Genomic DNA, 24,250 nt, shown 5'->3' on the forward strand with positions numbered 1-24,250 from the left:
CATAAAAACATTTTTAACCCTTTTTATAAAAACTGAGGTTTAAACGCGTGCGGCATATTCCGCACAAGCCACGCCGGAATCCTTCTTTTGCCGTATGCAAATGATGGAGCCACTGGATGAGCCATGGCTGAGACCACATCTGTACGGCCCCGGCCCCTCTGAGAGAGCAAAGAGAGCGCTAGGTCACTCTTCCTGTGTTTGTAGCGTTCTAGCCGAGGATCCAAAGCGCTTCTTTCTCAGTCTCTCCGCCGCGCTAGCGTGTGCTTGCCAAGATCTGGGCCGGGAAGGGGGCGGTGAGGCAAATTTCGTGGCAGATCTCTGCGGAATTCGAGCGGCGCGCCTCGGCTTTTCCATGGCGCAACAATTTCTTCGAGGAAATCCGGATCCACAGGCAAGCTGCTACTGGTCTTCCCTGCATTCTCCATAGCGCGGTCTGCCCGAGCTCCAACCAGCGCCATCACTGTTGCATCGGGCGGAGTAAAGATTGGCGCCCGCGCGGCCGAAATATTTCTTTTTCCCTCTCTCGATTTCTTGCCTAGCGCGGCGCTCGAGGAAGCAACACAATGCATGCTAGGTCCCAGGCGGCAGCAGCAGCGCATTCCTCTTTCTCGAAGCTGGAAACATCAGGTCTTGTCGCTGCCGGGGAGCCCTTGGCAGGATTTCTCGGCCTCTAGGCACGGCAATTCCAGGTAGCTCTCGCTCTGATCTAGATTTCTGGATTCCTGGGCCTTGTAGCGCTAGAATGGGGACTCTGGACACGGCCAAGCAGCCAAACTGGGAGCACCAGGGCGACAGCAATAGCAGCACTAGCACTAGCACTAGCAGCAGCATAGACATGAGCGTCAAGACTAGTTTGAGTAGCAGCACAGTCACTGGGGGGAGCAGCAGCACCGATAACAGTGGCAAGATCAGCGATGGCACCAGCAGCGATGTCAAGTGTAGCGGTGGGAAGATCAGTGGTCGAGGAGGAGGAGGAGGGGGCGCTCTCGCTGAGAGCGCCAAGAGCAGCCTTAGCCGGGGAAGCAATAGCAGCGATGTGAGCGACGAGAGTAGCTGTAGCAGCTTTAGCAGCAGCGCCAATAAGCCCCACAAGGCCAACGACAAGAGATGGGAGGCGATCCAGTCGGTGAGAATGCGGGATGGGAGCTTGGGTCTCAGCCACTTCCGGCTCTTGAAGAGGCTCGGGTGTGGAGATATCGGCAGCGTCTACTTGGCAGAGCTGCGGAGCACAAGCTGCCACTTTGCGATGAAGGTGATGGACAAAGCGTCGCTGGCGAGCCGGAAGAAGCTGCTCAGGGCCCAGACCGAGAAGGAGATCTTACAGTCGCTAGATCATCCCTTCCTCCCCACGCTCTATACCCATTTCGAGACGGACAAGTTCTCGTGCCTGGTGATGGAGTTTTGCATGGGTGGTGATCTTCACACACTGAGGCAGCGGCAACCGGGCAAGCATTTCACCGAGCAAGCTGCTAAGTGAGTCTTCTTCTCATCCGACTTTTCATTTCATAGTCTTCCTCTTATCGGACTTTGATTTCATACTCGTAAACTTTTTCAGGTTCTATGCGTCCGAGGTGCTCTTGTCGCTCGAGTACCTCCACATGTTGGGCGTCGTCTACAGAGATCTCAAGCCGGAGAATGTGCTCGTGAGAGAGGACGGGCACATCATGCTGTCCGACTTCGACTTGTCACTCCGGTGTGTCGTGAGCCCGACGCTGGTGAAGTCGTCCATGGATGGAGATAAACGGGGGCCGGCCTACTGCATACAACCGGCGTGCGTGCAGCCATCGTGCATCCAACCGGCATGCGTCGTGCAACCATCGTGCTTGCTCCCGCGGTTCCTCTCCAAGGCCAAGTCGAAGAAGAGCCGGAAGCCCAGGAACGACGTCGGCAACCAGGTGTCTCCACTCCCGGAGCTGGTCGCAGAGCCAACAGGAGCCAGGTCCATGTCCTTCGTCGGGACTCACGAGTACCTGGCCCCCGAGATCATCAAGGGCGAAGGCCACGGCAGTGCCGTGGACTGGTGGACGTTCGGCATCTTCCTCTACGAGCTCCTCCACGGCAAGACGCCGTTCAAAGGCTCGGGCAACCGGGCCACGCTCTTCAACGTGGTCGGCCAGCCGCTCAAGTTCCCGGAGACGTCCCACGTCAGCTTCGCGGCGAGGGACTTGATCCGCGGGCTGCTCGTCAAGGACCCGCAGCACCGGCTGGCGTCCAAGCGCGGCGCCACCGAGATCAAGCAGCACCCCTTCTTCGAAGGCGTCAACTGGGCTCTCATACGGTCGACTGTACCGCCGGAGATCCCCAAGCCGTTTGAGCCAGAGCCGGTGCTTCCGAGCAGGGTAGCACCACCGCCGCCACCTCCGCCGCCGCTGAGCTCTACTACCACGCAACACTCGCTGGAGAAGAGGCCGGTGACTCCGGCCAGTGCTCCTCCAGCGGCAACTCCTGTTGGTGGCGAGGCAAACGGGTCAGGCTCATATCTGGACTTCGATTTCTTTTGAGCATTTGGAGCGGGTAGTGGCTGAGCGAGCAGCAGCAGCAGCAGTGGCGGCAGTAGCACAGCAAATGTGTGGGTGTGGAGGGACTGGCGGATATCGACACGGGGCAGGACAAAAAGGAGCTACAGGGAAGGAAATGCGTTTCTTCTTTCGGTACTTACAAACCTTTCCAGCTATGGAGGACTGGAGGACAGTGAGAAGACGAAGAAGAAGGAGAAGAAGAAGAAGAAAGAAGGAGAAGAAAACGAAAGGGGGAGAAGGAAGAACTTCATTGTCGGGGGATTGGAACAAATTTTCGACAAGCGATCTTCAACAGCAACAAAACAAAAGCAGCAGCAATTCAGAGGCCGGAGGACTTACCCAACAAGGAAAGCAGAGGGAAAGAACAAAACGGAGAGGAGAGAAAAACTCGAGATCAACAATTTCTGGGGAAGAATTGGAATTTGACAGGTGAGGAGAAGTAGTCACTGTAGCTATCCTTTGTGTTCTTTTAATACTAGCCACTCTTGTATTGAAATATTTCTCTTTTTTCTCTTCCGTGATCTTCGCAGGATCTTCTCGCAACTTAAAAGTTCTTAAGTTGTATGCTTTGTAAGTTCTTTGCTAAGTTATCACTTAAGTTCTATGTGGAATTGTAAGTTTTTCGCTAACGTGATCTTCGCAAGATCTTCTCGCAAAGTAAAAGCTTTGTAAGGTCTTCGCACTTAAGTTCTATGAATTGTCAGTTCTTCGCTAACGTGATCTTCGCAAGATCTTCTCGCAAAATAAAAGCTTTGTAAGGAGTTATTCGCTCTAAGTTACCACTTGTATCCATACTCTGGCTCGTAAAAATCCTGTTCTTGCAGCTCTTTCTCTTTTTTCTCGTAGAAAAACTCCATCTCCTTCATGGCGTTGGATTTCACGTAGCTTCCCTGGCTCACCAGCGAGTAGTGAGACGAGGAGGAGCTCTTGTTCTTCAGAGCTCGCTGCCTCAGCTGGTAGTAATCGTCACGCTCGCCTTCCCAGCAATCGAGCTCCACCTTCGTCTTGCGTGGAACTATCCGATCGTCGTCACTGCGCGAGGGCCGAGCTTGCTGCTCTGGCTGATCCCAGCTCTCCTCCTCTCGCCACAGCTCGTCGTAGTCCTGTGCTCGATGATCGTCGCTACGTGTTTCCTGGCTTGGAGGATCATAAGAGTAGCGAGCTTCTCGGTGGAGCTGGCCTTGCGATCGCTGGTAGTCTCCAAAGATCTCACGCCGCTGGACATAGCCGTCCTCCACAAAGCCATTCCGATCGTCCGGCGGGAACTCCACGTCCGGCCACTCGCTGCTACTACTCTTCGTCCTCGACCACCTTGTTTCATCGCCACTTTGCCTCATCGATCGTCGACCGGAAGAAGAAGAAGAAGAAGCGAGCTCCTCCATCTTGGATGAAAGTTGATCCAAACTCTTCTCGAGTTCCCGACTTCTCTGGTTTGTCACTTGGATTCTTCCAGGCACGACCATCTTTTCTTCTTGACGAGCTCCTGTTGCATAAGAGAGTTGCTCCATATGGGATGAAAGTTGATCCAAACTCTTCTCGAGTTGGATCTTTTCTCTCTGGCCTTGCGAATCTCTGGACTGGTTTTCTTGCCAAACTTCGTGCTGGCTTTTGCTCGTTCCCTGTTCTTCTTCCCGGGCTCTCCATCGCTCATCTTCCGGAGCTCTGCGTTGGTGTTCCTGGTTTGTCACTTGGATTCCTCCGGGCTCGACTCTACTTGCGACCATCCTTTCTTCTTCACGAGCTCCTATTGCTTCTTCCACCTTTGCATTCCCGGCCTCGGCATGTAAGACTCTACTCGCGACCATCTTCTCTTCTTGACGAGCTCCTATTGCTTCTTCCACCTTTGCATTCCCGGCCTCGGCGTTTAAGTTGGAGAGGATGAGATATGGAGAACCACACCCCGGATCCAGCTCACTGTTCTTCTTTGCCGCTCGGTCTGCTCGCTCCTTATCGTTGTGCGTCTTGCAAGCCGAGAGCAGCGTCCTCCAGGCCCCGGCAACAGGCTGGAATGGCATGGTTTCAATTAGCTCCTCGGCCCTGTCCAGCTGCCCGGCTCGTCCCAGCAAGTCGATCAAGCACAGGTAGTGGTCCAGCTCCGGTACCACCTTGTAGTCCTCGAGCATCATCAAAAAGTACCACCGCGACTCCTCCACGAAGCCGAGGTGGCTACACGCCGAGAACAAGTGGAGGAACGGCACGGCCCCGGGCCTCAGGCCATTCACCAGCATCTCCCGGAAGAGCTCCACGGCCTTCACGTCGAGATCGTTGCGCACGTATCCAGCGATCATCGCAGTCCACGCGACTTCGTCCTTGAAAATCATCTCCCGGAACAAGCTCTCGGCGGTTTCCAGGCCTCCGCAGCTGGCGTACATGTCGAGAAGCGCGGTCGTGAGCACTGCATCGTCTTCCAGGCCACCGCTCTCCAGAAGTTCCTGGTGGAGGAGCTTGCCTTGCACTGGAGCTGGAATGCTCGAACACGCTGTGAGAGCGCTCGCGTAAGTCGATCTGTCCGCGTAGTAGCCTTCCAGATCCATGAGTCCAAACAGCCGCAGCGCCTCCCTTCCAAAACCCGACTTTGCGTATCCCAGGATCATCCAGTTCCAGCTCGCCCAGTTCTTCTCGCTCATCCTCTCAAACATCTCCCTCGCCCCGTCCAGCCTTCCAGCGTTGATGAGAGCTCCCAACATGGTGTTGTGCGAGACGACGTTCTTGATCGGCATGGCCGCGAAGAGCCCCTGAGCATCGCCAAACTTCCCAGCGTTGGCGTACGCGGTGGTCATCGCCGTCCAAGTTACCACGTCCCGGTCGGGCATCCGATTGAAAACCACCTGAGCCTGGTGAAGGTTCCCACACTTTGCGTACATGTCCACCAGCGCGGTGCCGATAGTCACGTCCACCTCCAGGCCATTCTCCACGAACAGCTCGTGAAAAGCTCTCGCCACCTTGAAGTTCTTGTACTCGGCACAGGCGTGGAGAACCGTCAAGCACGTAACTCTGTTCGGCTGGAGTCCCTCGAGAGCCATTTGGTAGTAGTAGCGTATCGCCTCCTTCCCCTGCCCGGCCTGGGAGTGAGCCGTGACCATGGCCGTCCAAGTAACTCGGTCCCGGAAAGGCATCTCCTCGAACAAGCTCTTGGTCTCCTTGAGCATGCCTTTGGACGCGAAGGCCGAGAGCATGGTGTTCCAAGTCACGGGATCCTTGTTTTCCATCTTGTCAAAGAGCTGCTTTGCGTCCTCCACATTGCCGCTGCGAGCGAGAGCTTGAAGCATCCCCGTCCAGGAGACGACGTTCTTGATCGGCATGCTCTCGAACAAGTTCTTTGCCTCGTCCAGCATCCCCCGGTGAGCGTAGGCCGCGATCATGCTGTTCCACGAGACCACGCTCTTGTCTGGATTCGCGTCGAAGATCTGCCGAGCGCCTTGCACGAATCCGTTCTGGATGAACGCCGCTTGCATGATGTTCCACGAGAAGACGTTCTTCTCGTCCAGCATGTTGAAGACGCTGCGAGCCTCCTCGATCTTGCCGCAGTTTCCATACATCTGGATCAAGAGGTTGCCGAGGTAAGTGTGCCGATCGTAGAAGCCTTCAGCGAGTCGAGCGTGGATCTTCCTCCCTTCGGCCAAGTTCCTCGTCCTGGCACACTCTCGCAGCGCGTCTCCGAGCTCGAAAGTGTCGACGCACGCAGGCTGGCTGTAGAAGAGCTCGCGGCGGTGCTTGAGGCTCTCCACAGCTTTCATCTCTTCGAGCTTTTCTTTGCTTGCTGGATCGATGCTTCTGTACTCGCCACCACCGTCACGCTGCTCCAGACGACCTCTCGCGTTAGAGAGCTCTCGCCGGTAGCTGTCTCGTCGATCGCGCCCCCATGCCTTCCAGTCGTCCTCCTCGAGCTTAAACTCCTGCTTAACTCCCTCCCACTTTCGCCACCTTCTCTCGCTCTTTAGCTCGTCCTTGAATCTCTTGTTGGCTTCCGAGAGCTCCTCGAGCTTGTCACGAGCAGCCTTGTCGCGGTCAGTCACTGCTTCCTTTTGGAGCCTCTGCACGGCAGTCTCATCGCCAGGAGGTTTTTTCGACTCAGCAGTTTTTCCATCCCGCGGGTCCGATCTTCTCTCGGCACCCTTCTTCATGTTGATTCTCTCCATGGCATTCTTCGCCGAGCTTCTTCTATTCCTCTTCTCTTCGAGCTTTCTCGAGCTCTCCTTCTCTTCCATCCTGTCGTTAAGTTTCTTCTGGAAATCCTGCCTACTGTTCGAAGGAAACTCCTTTCTAGAATCTGCCAACTTCTTCTCGTGTACCTCGGTTGAATTCTCCTTTCCATCCGACTTCTCATCCGTCCTTCTCGAAGCCCGACCACTTCCCTTGCTTGAAACGACCTTCATAGCATCAGAGACTTCTTTCTTGTCCAGGCCTTTCTTCTCGTCAGCAATGCTTCGCTTCTCCTCGCTAAGTTTGAAGCACTTGTACTCGCCAAGAATCGATACCGAGCTTTTCTTCTTCTCTCCAACCACAGCCTTCTTCTCGCTAAGAACTGGTTCCAAGCTTTTCTTCTCGCCAAGAGTACGTCCCAAGCTTTTCTTCTTATCATCCACTGGACATTCCTTCTCCTTGTCAACAACAAGCACAGGCTTCTTCCTATAATCAATCGCCTTCGCTCTTTCTCCTTGCTTCCTCGCCATACCAGGCTTGGACCTCTCTTCCTTGCTTGGCGATGGCAATGCAGCAGCCCTGGCATCACTCTGCGCCTTCGCTTTGCCGATCGCCTTACCTCCATCATTCGCGAGATGCGCGCTGAGCGAATCCCACGACGTCCTCACGATCAAATGCAGGCACTCGCGACGCCTCCCAGCAGCGGCGCAGCGAAGCCCCCGCCCGGCGCTCAGTGTCATGGGCGAGGGCTAGGGTTTAAGAGCTAGGGCTTTGACTATGTTTAACTAATGTCGTCAACGGTAAAATTAATTGACTCTTTTTGACTTACCAGTCAAAAAGGCGCTTGCGCTACCGTGTTGAACGGGGAGCACGAGCGACCTCTTCCTTGAAATCCATGAGAATTCATCCCATTGCACTCCATTGGGGATTGTCATGGCTGGCCATGGATCATCGAGTCTCCTCGTTTTCCTCCTCTTCTTGCTCCATCTTCTTCTTGTCTCATCCTTTCGATTCTCCTTCTCGCCCCCTTTCACGGAGAATGACAGGATCCTGGTGGGAGGCAACGCAACCAAGACGGGGTCTTGCTTGCGCCTGACTTCCAGATCGCGATTCGAGACCGGGCGAGCAATCTACGCGGAGAGAATCAGACTCGTCGATAGCAGCTCCAACACTGTTTCATCCTTCAGCACCAACTTCATTTTCCGGATTCGCCAGGGCCTGATCTCCGCCGATGGCCTCGCGTTCTTTCTCACCTCCTCCACCGAGGACCCGCGAGTTCCACCGGAGGAGAGCTCTGGCCGCCAATTGGGCTTGATATCGGCGAACAGAGATGGATATCCGAGCAACCAGATGGTGGCGGTGGAGTTCGACACATACCCAAACGTGAACGAGACGCAAGACCAGCACGTCGGCATCGACATAAACAGCGTGAGGAACTCGTACCGGGTGGCGAATCTCTCGTCCAGCGGGCTTCAATTCACCAACATGACGCTCATGTCCGCCTGGATCGACTACAGCAGCAGCAGCAGCGTTTTGGAGGTGAGATTGGGCTACTTTTACGAGCCAAGGCCCGACGAGCCGATGGTTTCAGGCGTGGTGAGACTGAACGATTTCTTGGGTGATCGCGTTTGGGTTGGATTCTCAGCCGCAACGGGTGCTTTCGCCGATGGCTATGAAGTTCTTGCATGGGAGTTTGCTGCTGGAGGTTTCAATCCAGAGATCTCGCCACCTTTGCTCTCCCCGTCACCGTCACCTTCACCATCACAGTCACCACCGTCACCTTTACCCGCGTCTCCTGACTCGTTGGAGCCACCGTCACCACTTTCACCCCCACCTTCATCGCCGCCGTCACCACCAGCACCAGCACCAACACAAAGCTCTCCTTCCACCACTCCATCTTCATCACAACGTAGAAAGCCGTGGCCATGCGCTTTGATGCTCTTGTTTGCGCTAGCTCTAGTATAACCTGAGCATGGCTATTATAAAATAAAGAATCAATCTTTTTTATGCTATAGCGTTTCCCATTATAAGATCTTGTAAGAGTCGAGGCATCTCTTGCCTTGCAGCTTGTGCTTGAAAAAATCGGCCAAGTAATCCTGGAAAGTTACCTCCTTGTAGGCCGGGGGGTGCTCCTCGTCCAGTAGCTCCGGAATGGGACGAATTCGCGCTCCTCTCGACGGCTGATAGAACGTAGGAATCGAGATGCGAAGCTTGTCGCTGCTGACTTTGGCACGGTGTTCCACGCTCTTGAATCGCCCGTTGCTCAAAATCTGTAAGGCATCGTCCACCAAAGTTCCAAAAGAGAAAATGCCGAAAGAATGGTACCTGGAGCTGGTCGCCAAGGTTGACGACGAAGGCATCCTTCACTGGTTTGATCGAGTACCAGTGCCCGTCCTTGCAAACTTCCAGGCCCTCCACCTCGTTTTGCAGGAGCAAAGTGATCCCTCCCACGTCTGAGTGCTCGCCAATCCCGATCGTAAGCTCTGGATTCGGACAAGGTGGATAATAGTTGCAAAACATCTCTTGCAGCCTCTCGCTCCCGAAAACACTGCCCAGGTATCTCCGCTCCAAGCCAAGGCTCTCGGAGAGAACTTCCAGGAGTTTGTCCGCCAGACCCTTGACTCCTCTACAGTAATCCGATGCGACCCTCCTGGTTAAGAAACAAAAGAAAATTGTGAGTGGTATCTTTTAGTGTTCTAGTGGCTTACGCGAAATAAAAAATGATACCTGTATGAAGCTGGCTTTGTTGGCCAGGACTGCATAGACTCCTCCAGTGGAAGGCAAGGATGCCGTAAATAATCCTTCCACTCGAGCGAAGTTTCTCGCGATGGATTGTGGCTGGTGCCAAATCGCGTCCTCTTAAACAAGTCCGCCGAGAAAATCTCCATGCGATCTTCCACAGGCATGGCGAAGAACTCCTTCGCGACCTCCACCATTTCGTGGATTGTGGCAGCCTCGACTCCGTGATTGATCACCTAGAAATCCATGGAAATATTTCGTGAAAGATCTCGTGATGAGATATTACCTGGAAGAAACCCCACTCCTCCGATGCCCTCGCCACCGCCTCGACGATTCGGCCGCGATCGCTCCCATCCAGCTCCCGGAGATCGACGATCGGAACCTCGCCCCCGGGCGGCAATACAGACGATTGGACGCGCATCCGGCTGTCCGATCCGATGTAGAACCTTGGAAGCTCGCGAATGCCGCTGTCGACGAGATCCTTGACGCCGCGCAGCGATTCCTTGAACGAAGAAAACTCCTCCGGAGTGAAAAGATTGGCCGCAGTGGGCGCCATTTTCTTTGTACTCCAAAATTTTAGTCTCTGTCCTCGCGAAGAACCCCCAAATAAATACCTCGAGAGTATATTCCATCTGGATTAAAATATTTCCCCCTAAATGACTTTACCGGAGAGCCCCCAAACATACAGCGCGGTAAAATTTTCAAAATGCGGGGGGCTGTGCCACGTGGCGGGCGTGACAAGGACAAGGACGCATCCAGGCCGCCCATCTGCGATGTCTCCAACGGCTGCCTGCGCAAAGATTCCTGGCCGTCGGCTGCTGGCATCCGACGGCCATTATTGCCTCGTCGCGCAGTGTAGTAGAGAGTTCTTATTTCTTTTGTTCTTGCCTAGGTAGAGAATAAGGGAAGGTTTTGCGCGGTGTGGATCTTGGAAGAAACGTGCGCCGCCTCCACAGCGCGGCTCTTGGCGGGATCGAATCCAAGTAAGCGCTGTGCTTGATTAGATCGTTGCATTGCATCCTTCCATGGCGAGCGCGTTGCATCCCTGAATCGCGAGAGAGGGCGGGCGAATATCATGGATCATAGATCGTTTCTTGGCGAAATGTCCATTGCGCAAGCACGAGAGATGATCGATCTTGAGCTTCTTGCATATTTCAGTGTGGCTGCATTCTATGCGTCCGCGATTTGGGGTCTCGAAAGAATGAGAATGGTTTCTTAGAGTAGATCATCTTGCATGTCGCGACACGCCATTCTTGGTCCTGTCGTGACGATTTCTCCTCCTGTTTGGATTTGTCTTAGATAAGGCTGCTAAAGTTTCTTCTGTGTGATGCATGGCGCAGGGAGCTCATGAAGATGGACATTGGGAGCTCTCAGTCCTGGTGGTGGGAAAGCCATAATCGCCCAAAGCACTCAAAGTGGCTCCAGGAAAACTTGGGAGGTAAGTTTACTCTTTCCTGGGATTCTTCCCGCTGTGAAGCAACGTGTTTGCTAAAGTTTTGATTTTTTTTTGTTAGCAGATGTTGAGGCGAATGTACAGGCAATGCTGGTTTTGATAGAAGGGGATGCCGACTCGTTTGCTCAGAGAGCGGAGATGTATTACAAGAAGAGGCCGGATCTCTTGAAAGTGGTGGAGCAGTTCTACAGAGGCTACCGGGCCTTGGCTGAGCGGTATGACCAACTTACTGGAAGCATTCGGCAGATACCATCCACAATTCAATCGCAGTACGGGCTTGTCTCTGAGTCCCCGCGATCGTCTCCTTTCGCCAAACAGAAGAAGCAAGGAAGTGATATTATTAAGGAGACTTCTTCCACTTTGTTTACCGATTCCAATAGCGAGACTGGCGAATGTGACGGCAACGGGGATCACTTTGATATTTCTAGCGTGGACGAGAAGTCGGTGGAGCAGAGTCAGGACGGGGAGGAATCCTCATCGTCCTCATCGTGTTCTGATGGGGAGGCTGATGGTGCAAGTCTGGCGATTCAGAAGTTACAGGAAGCTTTGGAGAGGTCTCAGGCAGAGAACAAGAGACTCAGCGAGAAGGCCAGGGAGAAGCTGCAGCAACATCGTGAGACTGAGAAACGACTGCACGGGTTCAGAGAAGATTTTCTCAGGGTGCAGAAGGAAAACAATACGCTGAAAGCCGAGCTGGAGAAGCTGACGAAGAAGCTGGAGGGAGAGGTTCAGGAGCTTTGCGCCGAGAAAGAGACTTTACAACACAACCTCCGGGAGCTGGAGGAGAAGTATTCTTCACTTGACGAGAAGTCATCCCTGACTTCTTCGTCAATGCAGAAAGAGATTGCCTTCTTACAGGAAGAGAATGGGAAGCTGCAAGTTCTGATGGAGGAGCAGGAGGAAAAGCAGAGAGAACTTACAGCTGGTCTGAGGTTTATGAAGGGCACAGCCACGAGTCTGCTGGCCAAGAACAAAGCCTTGATCGAACAGGTATTCAGCCTGGCCGAAAACGACGAAGCCAAGGAACATGCTCTGGTTGAGCAAAGAAACGAAGCATCAAACCTTTCGGATGAAATCCAAAGGCTCAAGTCCTTGGCAGAAGACAGGGAATGGACTGTGTCAAGTCTAAACTCGAAGGTGGCGGAGATGAACCGGCAGGTGTCTGAGCTAGAGATGGAAAACCAAAGGCAGAGAGATGCCATTGCGGACAGTGCTGAAGAGAAGAGGGAAGCAATCAGGCAACTTTGCTTCTCTATTGACCTGCTCAACAATCGAAATCAGTGGCTGGAAGAGTTGGTGTTGTCAGCAAAAGCCAAGATCAATGACTACAACGACAAGTTGGCTCTGAGATCTGCCAGGAGAGGCTGTTTTACGTCCTAAGGTACTCATTTCAAAAATTTAAAAAGAGTAACTGATATAGTTGTATTTGTTTGTAGTGTGTAAAAGGCTGCTTTGGACTTCAGCAAGCGTCCTTCATATAGACGCTACTACTTGTATGGAGATGCAGCCAAGACAATCGTTTTGTATTTGAGTGAGGTAATAAAGATTTATAATGTTCTTTGTAGCGAGTCTCAGCCGAAAGAGTAATTTCATTCCTTTTGCTTGCACACCCAGGCATTGGAAATACATCAGGCAAGTATTTTTCCTGCCTCTGTCTTGTATGTTAAATAATGTTCTTAGTTGTCGTCCTGCAGTTTGCTCATATACGGTGACTGGAGTCTGCAGATCCAGAGGCGCAAGATTCGAGTTCCCTCCGGTGCTTGGGCATGTCTTCTCCAGGTTCGACTTGAATGATGCATCAATGGTGTCCCACTGTGGAGACGACCTCGGAAGTTGGTGCACTGGGCTTGGCCGATGGGAGATCTTGAGTTGAGAGGCCTTGGTTCTGGAAGCTGGTAATGAGCCTCGAGGCAGTGAACGATGGTGCGGGGACTGCCGAGTTTGCCGTGCTCTGGCTCGAAGTTGTGCTATCAAGACGGTCCACAACAAGTAATTACTATCAGAAGTTTTCAGAGGCTCTGAGGTAAATGGAACAGGGAAATAGAGGGGATGCGTGATCTTGGGACGATCACACGAGGTAACCCGTAGGATAGATATTCGGGTTCGGAGAACAGCTGGGACAGAGTCAGGATAGGTACCACAACAACCTTCCTCGCGCTCGCTGAGTGCACGCGCCTTTGCTGAAGCTCTCCATCGCGTGCTTGACATTGTGAATTACATCAAAGCCTCGGGTAGAGTTCACTTTCGGTCCTGCTTTCGTTCCTCCACTGGAGCCATCCAGAAGAATCGAAGAAACAAGTCAGGGGACACCTTGAAATGCAACTTGCGATCTCAGGAACTCCAGCTTATGTTTACAAAGCAACTGTGGAAGTGGAGACGGAGAAAGGATGCTGCCATGCTGTTCTCCATTACATGTTTAAGGCATTTGTGGAGAGTGCCAAAGGGAAGAGAGAAGCAATCAGGCAACTTTTCTTCTTTATGAACCTGCTTGACAATCTAGATCAGTGGTTGGAGGAGCTGGTGCTGCCAGCAAAACCAAGATCAATGAAGCTGGATGTGAGATCTGCCAGGAGTCCAATGTCAATAACTTAAAAAGAATAAGGAATATAATTGCCTTGACGAGTTTTGCATTTGAGTGAGGTAAGAAAGCTCTTTGTTGAGTCGAAAGTGTTATTTTCAGGTACACAGGCTACACCCAGGCGTAAACTTGGAAATACATCACGCGAGTAACTAATATTTTCCTGCCTTCTGTCCATGTTCTTAGTTTGTCTTCCTGCAGTTTGCTCGAATTTGGCCATTGGATCCTGTGAGCGGATTGATGTTTCCCATCTTCACCATGGCAGTTGCGAAAGCACTGAAGAACGCTTGCTGGTTGTTGGCGTAAGTGTTGACAGTCGACATAAGAGAACTCTGGCCGCCGGAGAACAGCTGCTGGTCCGAGAATAAGAGGCCTTTCTGAGCCTGCAGATTCTTGAAGTAGAGGTTGTCGAAGGTGACCGGAGTCTGAAGATCCAGAGGCGCAAGATTCGAGTTCCCTCCGGTGCTGGGGCAGTTCCTCTCCAGGTTCGATTTGAATGATGCGTCAATGGTGTCACCTGAAGTGCCATTGTAGAGGCGAGCTCGGAAGTTGGTGCACTGGGCCTGGCCGATGGTGTGACTGCCAGACAGCGCTACGAGATCTTGAGTTGAGAGGCCTTGGTTCTGGAAGCTGGTAATGAGCCTCGAGGCAGTGGACGATGGTGGGGGGATTGCCGAGTTTGCAGTGCTCTGGCTCGAAGTTGTGCTATCTCGTCGCCCAAAGACAACAGTCCAAGACGGTCCTCTAAGCTGCACCATCAGAAGTTTTCAAAATGCTCTGGTTTAGGGTAGCTTCGGAGGAACGAAGTATCAGACGAGGTAAGGATAGGATAGAAATCGTTACCGCAACAACGGCTTCCCTCGCGCTGAGTGCGAGAATGTCGGCACACGAAACAACGCCTTTGCAGGAGCTCTCCACCGCGGCCTTGACATTGTCAATGACATCAAAGCCTCGGGCGGAGTTCACGTTTGGCCCTGCGTTCTTTTCTCCACTGGATCCATCCAAAAGAATCGATGCATCACAGCCCTACAAGAGACAGAGGAAAGAAAAGGAAAGACAAGTCAGGCGACAACTTTTTGGGATCTCAGAGACTCCAGCTTACGTTTACAAAGCAATCGTGAAAGTGGAGACGGAGAATGGATGCCGCCATCCTGTTCTCCCTGTTGACAGCATTGGTGATGGCGGTTCGGACAATGGAAATGAGGTTGGGACAGGTGCTCGAGTAGAAGGAAGAGCTGAGCTGAGCATTGGCTTGGAATCCTAGCAGCATCACAGCAATCAAACACGACCACACTGCCGCTCGACTATACGCCATCGGACCCGGACCTCCTGAAAAGAGTTTGGAATGACAAACGAGCGAAGTGAGACGATCGTTTCCTTTTTTTCTTTCTTCGCTCAAACGCTTGTATATGCTTGACAGGGATGCGGCTTGATATATAACACCGGAGGATGTAAGAACATGTCAATATGTCGGCTTTGGAACCTTCTCTACTACAAACGCGTGTGGGTCTCACTCTGTGGGCCGGCTGGACGACCTTTTGCTACTACTGCTTTAAAATACTAGGAGATATCCGTTTTTACCAAGAGAGACTAGACTGATGTCCGAGAGTTTTAGCACGATCAAGACTTTGACGTGCTGGCGATTGTTTGGAGGAGTTTGAAGATGATATCACAGCTTGGAAGAATAAGATGATATCACGGTGTTCCGTTTGATAACAGATATTTTAACAATGGAAAGTCCAATTCTTCTAGTTTGATAACAGATATTTTAACAATTGAAAAATCCAGACGTATGATTGATTGTAACACTTCATAAATTCAAGGGTGTTGTATACAACACTGCCTCTCACAAATCTCTAGACCAGACGTGAAAATATTACCAACCAGGAACATCCCACCTAGAAGGAAAAACATCCAGAAAAGAATTTGTTAAATTGGGAAATAGTGTAAACTTTAAACGAAAAATACAAAGCGGTGTGACACTGATCGAAGCAAAAACCAATCCCAATCGCCCACAAAAGATTGACGAGCGAGCGTTTTTTGGAGCTTTTGCGCTAACCGCGTGGACTGGCATGAATCCGTTAAATGAGACTGAATCCTATCTCTTACTGTTCCCGATTACTTCCTGTTTCTTGCTGGTGACTTGTCCAAATTCCGTGCGATGGAAGTGAGCTGCCCCGATTGTCAAATGCGATCATGCTGTTCGTTTACAAAACACAGATGAAAACGATTGAGCAGGACTTGGAGCCGCCATTTTTACTTTGAGAATCTGTAACTAGGTGCAATTATGAGCAACCTATTCAAAGTCAATTGGCTGCAGCCGCGATCGATTGACGAGAAGATTAAAATCTAAACACGACTTTAAAACATCATCCCAAGCTCTTTGTTACGTCGCAACAACGAATTCTACCATTCGGACTTGTGCAACTTTTAGATGCTTGAAGAGATTCTTTGTTCTGGAAAAAATCTAAGAACATCAATCGAAGAGTTCCAAGTTCTTCGAACAACGAATTCTTGTGGCAATCAATGAATCGAGAGTTCCGTAACAAGGAATTCTACTTGGATTTGTGTGTTATTGGCATGTTTTAAATGCTTCAAGAGATTTTTCGACTAGTTTAGTAGAATTCTATAGAACAGTTCCAAGCTCTTTTTGTTACGTCGCAACAAGGAATTCTTCCAATTGGATTTGGTATGTTTTTGGCATCTTTTAGATGCTTCAAGAGATGACTATATTAGTTTGAGGAGCGACAGGTTGCTCGGATCTCACCACTGCTCCCCGTGAGAGGCGAAAGGTTGCCCATGCTCACCATCCCATTGGCAAACGCGGTAAAGAATGCCTGCTGGTCGCCCGCAAACTCGTTGACCATGCTGGCCAGCTCGCTCTGACCGCCCGACAGGAGCTGCTGGTCAGAGAAGAGTAATCCCTGCGTTGACTGGAGCAACTGGAAGTACGTGTTATCAAAGGTGGCGGGAGAGGTGTCTAGGTTCTCCAAGTTCCTGTCGCCGTTTGGAGCGCTTGGGGGGCAGTTTTGCTCGAGCCGGGACTTGAGCGCCGGATCGATGCTGTCTCCCGCGGTGCCATTGTAGAGGCGAGCGCGAAATGTGAAGCACTGGGCCTGGCCGATGGTGTGGCCTCCCGAGAGAGCCACCAGGTCGCGCGGGGAGAGGTCTTGGTTCTGGAAGCTTCTGATGAGACGCAATGCCGTGAATCCTGGTCCCGGGAGGTTGGCGCTCACGTCGGTCACGCTCGCGGGGCTGAGGCTGTCTCGTCGGCCAAACACCACTGTCCACGAGGGTCCTCCCAGCTGCAAACAAGGCGAAACGCGGTCTGGGTCAGTGAGCTCGGGACAATTGGCTCTTGGGTCGATCGAATTCGCTCGTGGATCGATCGAATTGGATAGTGGATCGAGTGGTGACTTACTGCTGTGACGGATTCGTGGGCGCTCAGTGCGAGGATGTCGGCGCAGGAGACGACTCCCGGGCAGGCGCTCTCCACGGCGCTCTTGACGCTATCGATGACTTCGAATCCTCTGGCGGAGCGTTGGTTGGGGGGAGCGTTCTCCTCCCCGCCCTGGAGGAGCACTGATCCATCACAGCCCTGCCATGAGCAAAGAATTTTAAAGTCAGGGAGCATATTCACAGGACATTCCCGAAATTTGAAAAACGCGCTCATTCTTCTTTGCTTACGTTAACGAAGCAGTCGTGAAAGTGGAGGCGAAGGATCGATGCCGCCATTCGATTCTCGTTGGCCACAGCCGACTGGATTACGTTCCTCACGATATCGGTGAGATTGGGGCAAGTGCTGGAGTAGAAGGAACTGGAGAGCTGGGCGTTTGCTTCCAGGCCCAGCAGCAGCACTGCTATCACAGACGACCACCACCATGCTCCAAAACGATCCATTGCTCGGAAAACGCAAAAACCTCTAGAGCAAAGATGATCCAAGAACTGTAACTGTTCTTCTTCAAAAGATCTAAGAAAGAACTATGGATTGAGATGATTGCTTGCTTCGGAATTGGAACTCTGGACTCCACAGTCGCTTACGCATCCATTATATACTACGAACGCCGCTCGGTTTTTGCTTGGAAGACGTATAGTCGGTTGATAGCCCAGAAGTTTCTCTTCAGACCACCCACGAGTCCTTTGGCCAAACGTGTGTGGGACACACTAACACTCGTACAGCTCTAATTGTTTTGCCGCGCCGTTTGACCCAATAGCTCCAAGAGCACGACAAATTTTCGGTTGCGTGATCACGATCGAGAAGAGATCAAAGTGAAAGCCACGCTTTCGGATCATGAAGACCACCTCTATCTCTCACTCTTTCTTTCTCTTTCACGTCTCACGGGATGATAACAAACAAGATCAAATCAATCACAGTTGTCATTCCGGGGCCCTCCTTGCCTGGTGAGCAAAACATCGCTTTAGAGCGTCTTTAAGATCTTACGTGAATGGAAGCTCTCATGGTACGTAAGACCTCAAAGATGCTCTAGCTTGAATCTAAACGATTTGATGGATGGAAACTTCTACCCTCGCCAGAACTAACACGGTCAACGCCATCGCAGCCATGGCTGGACTACCGTTGAATCTTGTTTATCCTTTCGTCTTGGCGAGATGAGAGCGTGTGAAGTTGGGGTCAGCCTCGATCACGCATCATGCGTGGAGCTCGTAAATTCTTGCAGCAACCTCTCCATGGTACGCTTTGCCCACTCCAAAGTCCGCCACCTCCTTGGCACCCACATTTACCTCTCAAACAGGCTCCTCGAAATGTATGGAAAATGCGGCAGTGTTCACGAAGCCCGCCTCGTTTTCAACACCATTTCCACAGGGAATGTCTACACTTGGTCTCTCATGCTATCAGCATATGCCCGAAACGGGCATATTGAGGACTCCAAACAGATATTCGATGCCATGCCGCAGAGGGATCTCGTGGCGTGGACTACGCTCCTTGTGGCATATACCCAAAGAGGGTATTTACAAGACGCCGAGAAGGTGTTTGACTCTATGCCCGAGCTGGACCTCGTTACGTGGAATGCCATGCTGACGGGGAATGCCCACAATGGGCACTTGCAAGGCGCCTTGCTGGTATTTCAAAGCATGCGCGAGAAGAACCTTGTGTCGTACAATGCTATGCTGGCGGCGTACGGACAGAACGGGAATCTCTTTCAGGCGAGGAGGATATTTGAAGAGATGCCAAACCGCGACCTTGTTTCATGGAACACAATGCTAGCGGCATGCGCTCAAAGCGGGGATTTGGAATCTGCGAAGATAGTATTTGACTCTATGAAGGAAAGAAATCTAGTTTCCTGGACAACAATTCTTGCGGCATATGCCCAAAATGGGCATCTGCAAGATGCCGTGAAACTCTTTGATCGTATGAAGGAGCACGATCTCATCGCCTCCAACGCAATGCTCTCTGGGTTTGCACTTAACGGCCAGCTCCAACAGGCTAGAGGAATATTTGATCAGATGGGCGAGCGCAACGTTGTGTCCTGGAATGCCATGCTGACTGCGTGTGTGCAAAATGGTGACATGGGAGAGGCAAAGCGGATATTTGATCGAATGGAGGTACGAACGCTAGTGTCGTGGAATGCCATGCTGGCTGCATATGTTCAGGCAGGACAGTTGCCCAAAGCCAAAGAGCTCTTTCAGCAAATGCCCGACAGGGATCTCATCTCGTGGAACGCCATTCTCTCCATGCACGCGTGGAATGGTGACGTCGAAAGAGCAAGGGAGGTGTACGAAAGCCTCCACGAGAAGGACATTGTCTCGTGTACGGCGATGCTCAGTGTGTATGCCCAGAACGGGCATCTTGAGGAATCTAAGCAGATATTTGACGGGATACCCGAGTGGGACTTGGTATCATGGAATGCGATGCTGTCCTCGTATGCCCAAAACGGATATCTTCAAGATGCAAAGTTCATGTTTGACGAAATTCCCCAAAAGGATCTCGTTTCCTGCAATGCTTTGTTAGCGGCATATGCCCAAAATGGGCATCTTCTGGAAGCTAGGCGTGTATTTAGCTGGATGATCGAAAGGGACATTGTTTCGTGGAACGCTTTGCTTGCTGGATATGCCCAGAACGGACATTCTTCCGAGGCACTGGATTTGTTTGCCTCGATGAAAATGAGCGAGATTCCTGATGAGATTGCTTTCACTTGCGCGTTGGTTGCCGCTAGTCATGCTGGAGTGGTCTATCCGGGTTGGTCTCTCTTTATCGCTATGAGAATGGACTATGGATTGATACCAAGCAAGCAGCACTACTGCTGCTTGATTGATCTCCTCTCGAGGGCGAGGTATCTGGACCAGGCCGAAGATCTTATCACTCGCATGCCTTTTGTTCCAGACGTTTACGACTGGACGTGCATTCTGGCCTCTTGTATCGATCGGAAAGACGCTGAAAGGGGCGCTCGTGTGAGTGAAAGAGTTCTAAGTCTGGATCCCCAAAATGCCGCAGCGTTTGTTTTGCTGGCAAACTCTTTCTCGTTTGATGAGACAAAACACCACTTGCAGAATGCACTTAGGAGGTGGAAGCTTTCTCCTCGAAAGTTCTAATTTCTTATTCACAGCACACGAAAGTGGAGGGGCCATTAGCCAGCAACAAGTTACAATGGCGGACAGGCAGGATGCTTTGGTGGCGGAATGGGAATGATTCCACTAAAACACTCCACCAAGAAAAATTGTCCAAAGTCACAGGATGCATTTGAGCTTGACTTTTTTTTGCGTCATGACAAGCTTGATCATCTCTTGTGAGATTTGGAAGTTGTGAGATTTGGTTCTTTCGAGGGTGAAATGTTTGAACTTGTGTGCCACCACCGACTTTCATTCAAACAAACCACATGAAATGGATACGACTTATTCCATCACAAAACAAAAAGCTTGTCAAAATACACCGGCTCGAGTTGTGTTTAATATAATTCACCACCGTGGCACCCGTGCTCGATACGGCGAGGTTCCATTTATAAATGCCAACGTTTCAAACGTTTCAAAGGCAGGCCTTTCGAGTGAAGCTAAAGCTCAAGCGGAAAGATGGCGATCATGTCCTTTGTGCTTGTGTTGTTGCTGGCCCTGCATGGGAGTGCTCTTGGCCAAACTTTGAGCTCCAGCTTCTACCGCTCCTCGTGCCCAAATCTCACCACCATCGTGAGAGCTGCAGTGCAGCAGGCCGTCCAGGCAGAGGCTCGAATCGCAGCCTCGTTTGTTCGCCTCCATTTCCACGACTGCTTTGTCAATGTAGAAAGCTTCCATAAGTTTCATTCAAGCATATTGAAAGAACCATGCATTTGTCTTGCAGGGATGCGATGCTTCCATTCTTCTCGACGGCGCAAACCTGGAGCAAAACGCGCGTCCAAACGCTGGCTCCGCCCGTGGCTTCGACATCGTCGACTCCATCAAGAGCTCCGTCGAAAGCTCCTGCCCGGGTGTTGTCTCCTGCGCTGACTTACTGGCGCTCATTGCCCGGGACTCCGTAGTCGCGGTAAACTCTCAAAGTCAACGGTCAAAAGCTTACAATGTCAACGCTTTTCGTTTTGTGGTGTTTTTACAGCTGAACGGGCCATCGTGGACGGTGGTGTTTGGAAGGAGGGATAGCTTAACAGCAAGCCAATCTGCCGCAAATGCCAACCTTCCTCCTCCAACTTTGAATGCCTCAGCGCTCATCGCGAGTTTCCAAAACCAGGGGCTTTCAACCAGAGATATGGTGGCTCTCTCTGGGGCTCACACCATTGGGCAGGCCCGGTGCATCACCTTTAAGGCTCGGCTCTACGGGCCCTTCCAAATAGGTGACCAGATGGATCAAAGTTTTAACACCTCGTTGCAAAGCTCGTGCCCGAGCAGCAATGGCGACACCAATCTCTCGCCGCTCGACGTCCAGACGCCCACCAGCTTTGACAACCGCTACTTTAGGAACTTGCAGAACCGGAGAGGGTTGCTTTTCTCGGACCAGACGCTCTTTTCCGGGGACCAGGCCAGCACGAGGAATCTCGTCAACTCATACGCTTCGAGCCAGAGCACTTTCTTCCAGGACTTTGGCAATGCAATGGTAAGGATGGGTAATATCAATGTGTTGACTGGATCCAATGGAGAGATTCGAAGAAACTGTGGAAGAACAAACTAGCTTGAGAAAAAGTATACTTGATAAACACCTTGGAACCAAGGGATAATTTTTATATATTGAAAAAATTTGCCACAGTATTTACGAATCTGTCCATTTGGAGCCAAGAGTGGCTTGAGGTTTTCCATATTGATCATTCCAGTCGCAAAGTCCTGGAAAAAAACTCTTGAGCCATGGCATAAGTGTGCACCAGCTGTGCAACTGTCCAATCGCCACCACTCCAGTGTCTGGTCAGAGTGGAACGATCCACTGAAAATTATCAAGTTTTTGTAGTAGTTGTTGTCAAACACCACTGGAGTTTGCAAATCTAGAGGAGAAAGGTTTGTGTCACCACCACTGTTGGGACACTGACTCTTGAGCGATTGGTTGTAGTAAGGGTTCATAGAATCTGGCGAAGAGCTCAGCGATGGACCATAGAGGCGAGACTTGAAGGTCCCACATTGGCCTTGGCCGATGGTGTGAGATCCCAAGGGAGCGACTAGATCTTGCACAGAGAGGCCACGGCTTTGAAAGTTGGCGACGAGCATGGAAACATTGAAGAAGAAAGGTGGAAGTTCTACGTTTGCAGCCTTCTGGCTGTCTCGCCGGCCAAAGGTAACGGTCCACGTTGGTCCATTCAGCTGGTCAATGTTCATCCTAAGTGGTATAATTACTGCCATTACCACAGCCGACCAACGAGCACGATCATATCAGCACATGAGACAGTGTTTAAAGTCTTTATGTTTTCGATCACGTTGTATCCTCGCAAGGAGTTTATGTTTGGGAAAGCAAACTGCTCATTCTTTGAGCCATTCAGCATAATGGATGCATCACATCCCTGCAAGTTATGCTTAATTTTCCTGCTTAATCGAAAGGGGAAAGCTTTTCTTACATTCACATGACAGTCGTGAAAGAAGAGTCGAACTAAAGATGCACACATTTGTGGCTCGCTCGCCACAAACTGCAGCTTGGACAATTCCTGTGAGATTTGAACAAGAACGTTGGGCTCAAGTTTGCAAGCCCATGGCCAGACATTGCAAACAGAAGAAAGATGCTAATCATGATGCCTGAAGCCATTCTTAGTGATAATCAAAATATGCAAGTTTATTATGGAATTGGCCTTTCTTTATATACAAGGGAGCTGATCAAGACAATTAAGTGAAACTCTTGACGCAAGCAATATTGACTTCGTGCTCAGAGTTGAGAAAATGATAATTAAGATTAGCTTGTGACGCTAATTGTGGGTGGGTTGGCAGAAAAAATATCGGAATTCTTTGCGTGGGTGTTAGAAATCAAATTCGGAAAATATGGCTCTCTCCAGGCAGACCCAGTGCGCCAACTTGAAGGCTCGGCTCTACAGGCCCTTCCAAAGCGGTGACCAGACGTTGCAAAGCTCGTGCCCGGGCAGCAATGGCGACACCAATCTCTCGCCGCTCGACATCCAGACGCCCACCAGCTTTGTCAATCGCTACTTTAGGAACTTGCATAACCGGAGAGGGTTGCTCTTCTCGGACCAGACGCTCTTTTCCGGGGACCAGTTCAGCACGAGGAATCTTGTCAACTCATGGGCTTCGAGCCAGAGCACTTTCTTCCAGGACTTTGGTAATGCAATGGTAAGGATGGGCAATATCAACGTGTTGACTGGAGATTCGAAGAATTATCTTGATAAATACCTTGGAACCAAGGGATAATAATTTTTATTTATTGAAAAAATCTAGTTCACTTTGCCACAGTATTTACGGATCTGTCCATTTGGAGCTAAGAGCGGCTTGAGGTTTCCCATATTGATCATTCCAGTCGCAAAGTCCTGGAAAAATCGTGCTTGATCCATGGCATAAGTGTGCACCAGCTGCGCAACCGTCCAATCGCCACCACTCCACAGTGTCTGGTCAGAATGGAACAATCCACTGAAATTTATCAAGTTCTTGTAATACTTGTTGTCAAACACCACTGGAGTTTGCAAATCTAGAGGAGAAAGGTTTGAGTCACCACCACTGCTAGGACACTGGCTCCTGAGCGACTGATTGTAGTAAGGGTTCATGTAATCTGGCGAAGAGCTCAGTGATGGACCATAAAGGCGAGACTTGAAGTTCCCACATTGGCCTTGGCCAATGGTGTGAGATCCTGAGAGAGCGACTAGATCTTGCACGGAGAGGCCATGGCTTTGAAAGTTAGCGATGAGCCTGGAAACATTGAAGAAGAAAGGTGGAAGTTCTACGTTTGCAGCCGTCTGGTTTGCCGTGAGGCTGTCTCGCCGGCCAAAGGTAACGGTCCATGTTGGTCCATTCAGCTGGTCAATACAGAATTAGTTCTACTTAATGGTATAATTACTGTCATTACCGCCATGACGCACTCTCTAGCGACGATCACAATGATATCAGCGCATGAGACAGTGTTTGGGCATTTCGCCTCCACCAAAGCCTTGATGTTTTCGATCACGTTGTATCCTCGCAAAGAGTTTATGTTTGGGAAAGCAAACTGCTCATTGTTTGAGCCATTCAGCATGATGGATGCATCACATCCCTGCAATTGTAGGCATGCTTAATTTTCCTGCTTAATCGAAAGGTGAAAGCTTTTCTTACATTCACATGGCAGTCATGAAAGAAGAGTCGAACTAAAGATGCACACATTCGTGGCTGACTTGCCACAACCTGTTGTACTGCGGCTCGAACGATTCCTGTGAGATTTGGGCATGTCGAGCTGTAAAACGTTGGGCTCAAGCTTGCAAGCGC

At 51.0% G+C, this 24,250-nt stretch overlaps 9 protein-coding genes and 1 long non-coding RNA gene across 10 annotated transcripts; 6 read left to right on the forward strand and 4 right to left on the reverse strand.

The window, feature by feature from the left end:
* Positions 1–720: 720 nt before the first annotated feature.
* LOC9629371 (serine/threonine-protein kinase D6PKL1) lies at positions 721–3,017 on the forward strand. The gene is made up of 2 exons (XM_024679910.1): positions 721–1,473; positions 1,556–3,017. The coding sequence occupies exons 1-2, from the start codon at positions 743–745 to the stop codon at positions 2,499–2,501; spliced, it is 1,677 nt and encodes a 558-aa protein (XP_024535678.1). The 5' UTR covers positions 721–742; the 3' UTR covers positions 2,502–3,017.
* A 4,529-nt stretch (positions 3,018–7,546) lies between these two features.
* LOC9629372 (lectin) lies at positions 7,547–8,674 on the forward strand. The gene has a single exon (XM_002975018.2). The coding sequence runs from the start codon at positions 7,596–7,598 to the stop codon at positions 8,625–8,627; it is 1,032 nt and encodes a 343-aa protein (XP_002975064.1). The 5' UTR covers positions 7,547–7,595; the 3' UTR covers positions 8,628–8,674.
* On the reverse strand, positions 8,642–9,957 carry LOC9638185 (protein DMR6-LIKE OXYGENASE 2). Its single transcript, XM_002975200.2, has 4 exons — positions 9,688–9,957; positions 9,390–9,637; positions 8,988–9,312; positions 8,642–8,932 (listed from the first exon to the last, which is right to left on the reverse strand). The coding sequence occupies exons 1-4, from the start codon at positions 9,955–9,957 to the stop codon at positions 8,687–8,689; spliced, it is 1,089 nt and encodes a 362-aa protein (XP_002975246.1). The 3' UTR covers positions 8,642–8,686.
* Positions 9,958–10,301: 344 nt separating this feature from the next.
* Positions 10,302–12,418, forward strand: LOC9629373 (protein NETWORKED 4B). The gene is made up of 4 exons (XM_024679924.1): positions 10,302–10,384; positions 10,742–10,839; positions 10,919–12,235; positions 12,291–12,418. The coding sequence occupies exons 2-3, from the start codon at positions 10,749–10,751 to the stop codon at positions 12,232–12,234; spliced, it is 1,407 nt and encodes a 468-aa protein (XP_024535692.1). The 5' UTR covers positions 10,302–10,384; positions 10,742–10,748; the 3' UTR covers position 12,235; positions 12,291–12,418.
* A 1,072-nt stretch (positions 12,419–13,490) lies between these two features.
* Positions 13,491–14,846, reverse strand: LOC9638186 (peroxidase P7). The gene is made up of 3 exons (XM_024679925.1): positions 14,535–14,846; positions 14,276–14,458; positions 13,491–14,181 (listed from the first exon to the last, which is right to left on the reverse strand). The coding sequence occupies exons 1-3, from the start codon at positions 14,745–14,747 to the stop codon at positions 13,615–13,617; spliced, it is 963 nt and encodes a 320-aa protein (XP_024535693.1). The 5' UTR covers positions 14,748–14,846; the 3' UTR covers positions 13,491–13,614.
* On the forward strand, positions 14,732–15,183 carry LOC112348031. The gene is made up of 2 exons (XR_002992935.1): positions 14,732–14,793; positions 14,853–15,183. It is a non-coding gene; the product is annotated as an uncharacterized LOC112348031 (long non-coding RNA).
* Positions 15,184–16,062: 879 nt separating this feature from the next.
* LOC112348038 (peroxidase P7-like) lies at positions 16,063–17,346 on the reverse strand. Its single transcript, XM_024679961.1, has 3 exons — positions 17,120–17,346; positions 16,854–17,030; positions 16,063–16,737 (listed from the first exon to the last, which is right to left on the reverse strand). The coding sequence occupies exons 1-3, from the start codon at positions 17,330–17,332 to the stop codon at positions 16,165–16,167; spliced, it is 963 nt and encodes a 320-aa protein (XP_024535729.1). The 5' UTR covers positions 17,333–17,346; the 3' UTR covers positions 16,063–16,164.
* Positions 17,347–18,040: 694 nt separating this feature from the next.
* Positions 18,041–19,981, forward strand: LOC112348015 (pentatricopeptide repeat-containing protein At4g02750-like). The gene has a single exon (XM_024679874.1). It carries the CDS (start codon positions 18,041–18,043, stop codon positions 19,979–19,981), a length of 1,941 nt encoding a protein of 646 aa, XP_024535642.1.
* Positions 19,982–19,985: 4 nt separating this feature from the next.
* On the forward strand, positions 19,986–21,599 carry LOC9629374 (peroxidase P7). Its single transcript, XM_024680077.1, has 3 exons — positions 19,986–20,659; positions 20,721–20,903; positions 20,973–21,599. The coding sequence occupies exons 1-3, from the start codon at positions 20,456–20,458 to the stop codon at positions 21,540–21,542; spliced, it is 957 nt and encodes a 318-aa protein (XP_024535845.1). The 5' UTR covers positions 19,986–20,455; the 3' UTR covers positions 21,543–21,599.
* A 1,581-nt stretch (positions 21,600–23,180) lies between these two features.
* LOC9638187 (peroxidase 4) lies at positions 23,181–24,031 on the reverse strand. The gene is made up of 2 exons (XM_024679979.1): positions 23,859–24,031; positions 23,181–23,808 (listed from the first exon to the last, which is right to left on the reverse strand). Exons 1-2 carry the CDS (start codon positions 24,021–24,023, stop codon positions 23,233–23,235), a joined length of 741 nt encoding a protein of 246 aa, XP_024535747.1. The 5' UTR covers positions 24,024–24,031; the 3' UTR covers positions 23,181–23,232.
* Between the last annotated feature and the right edge of the window lie 219 nt (positions 24,032–24,250).

Source organism: Selaginella moellendorffii, unplaced genomic scaffold, assembly GCF_000143415.4.
Source record: "Selaginella moellendorffii unplaced genomic scaffold, v1.0 SELMOscaffold_26, whole genome shotgun sequence".
Taxonomy (NCBI): Eukaryota; Viridiplantae; Streptophyta; class Lycopodiopsida; order Selaginellales; family Selaginellaceae; genus Selaginella; species Selaginella moellendorffii.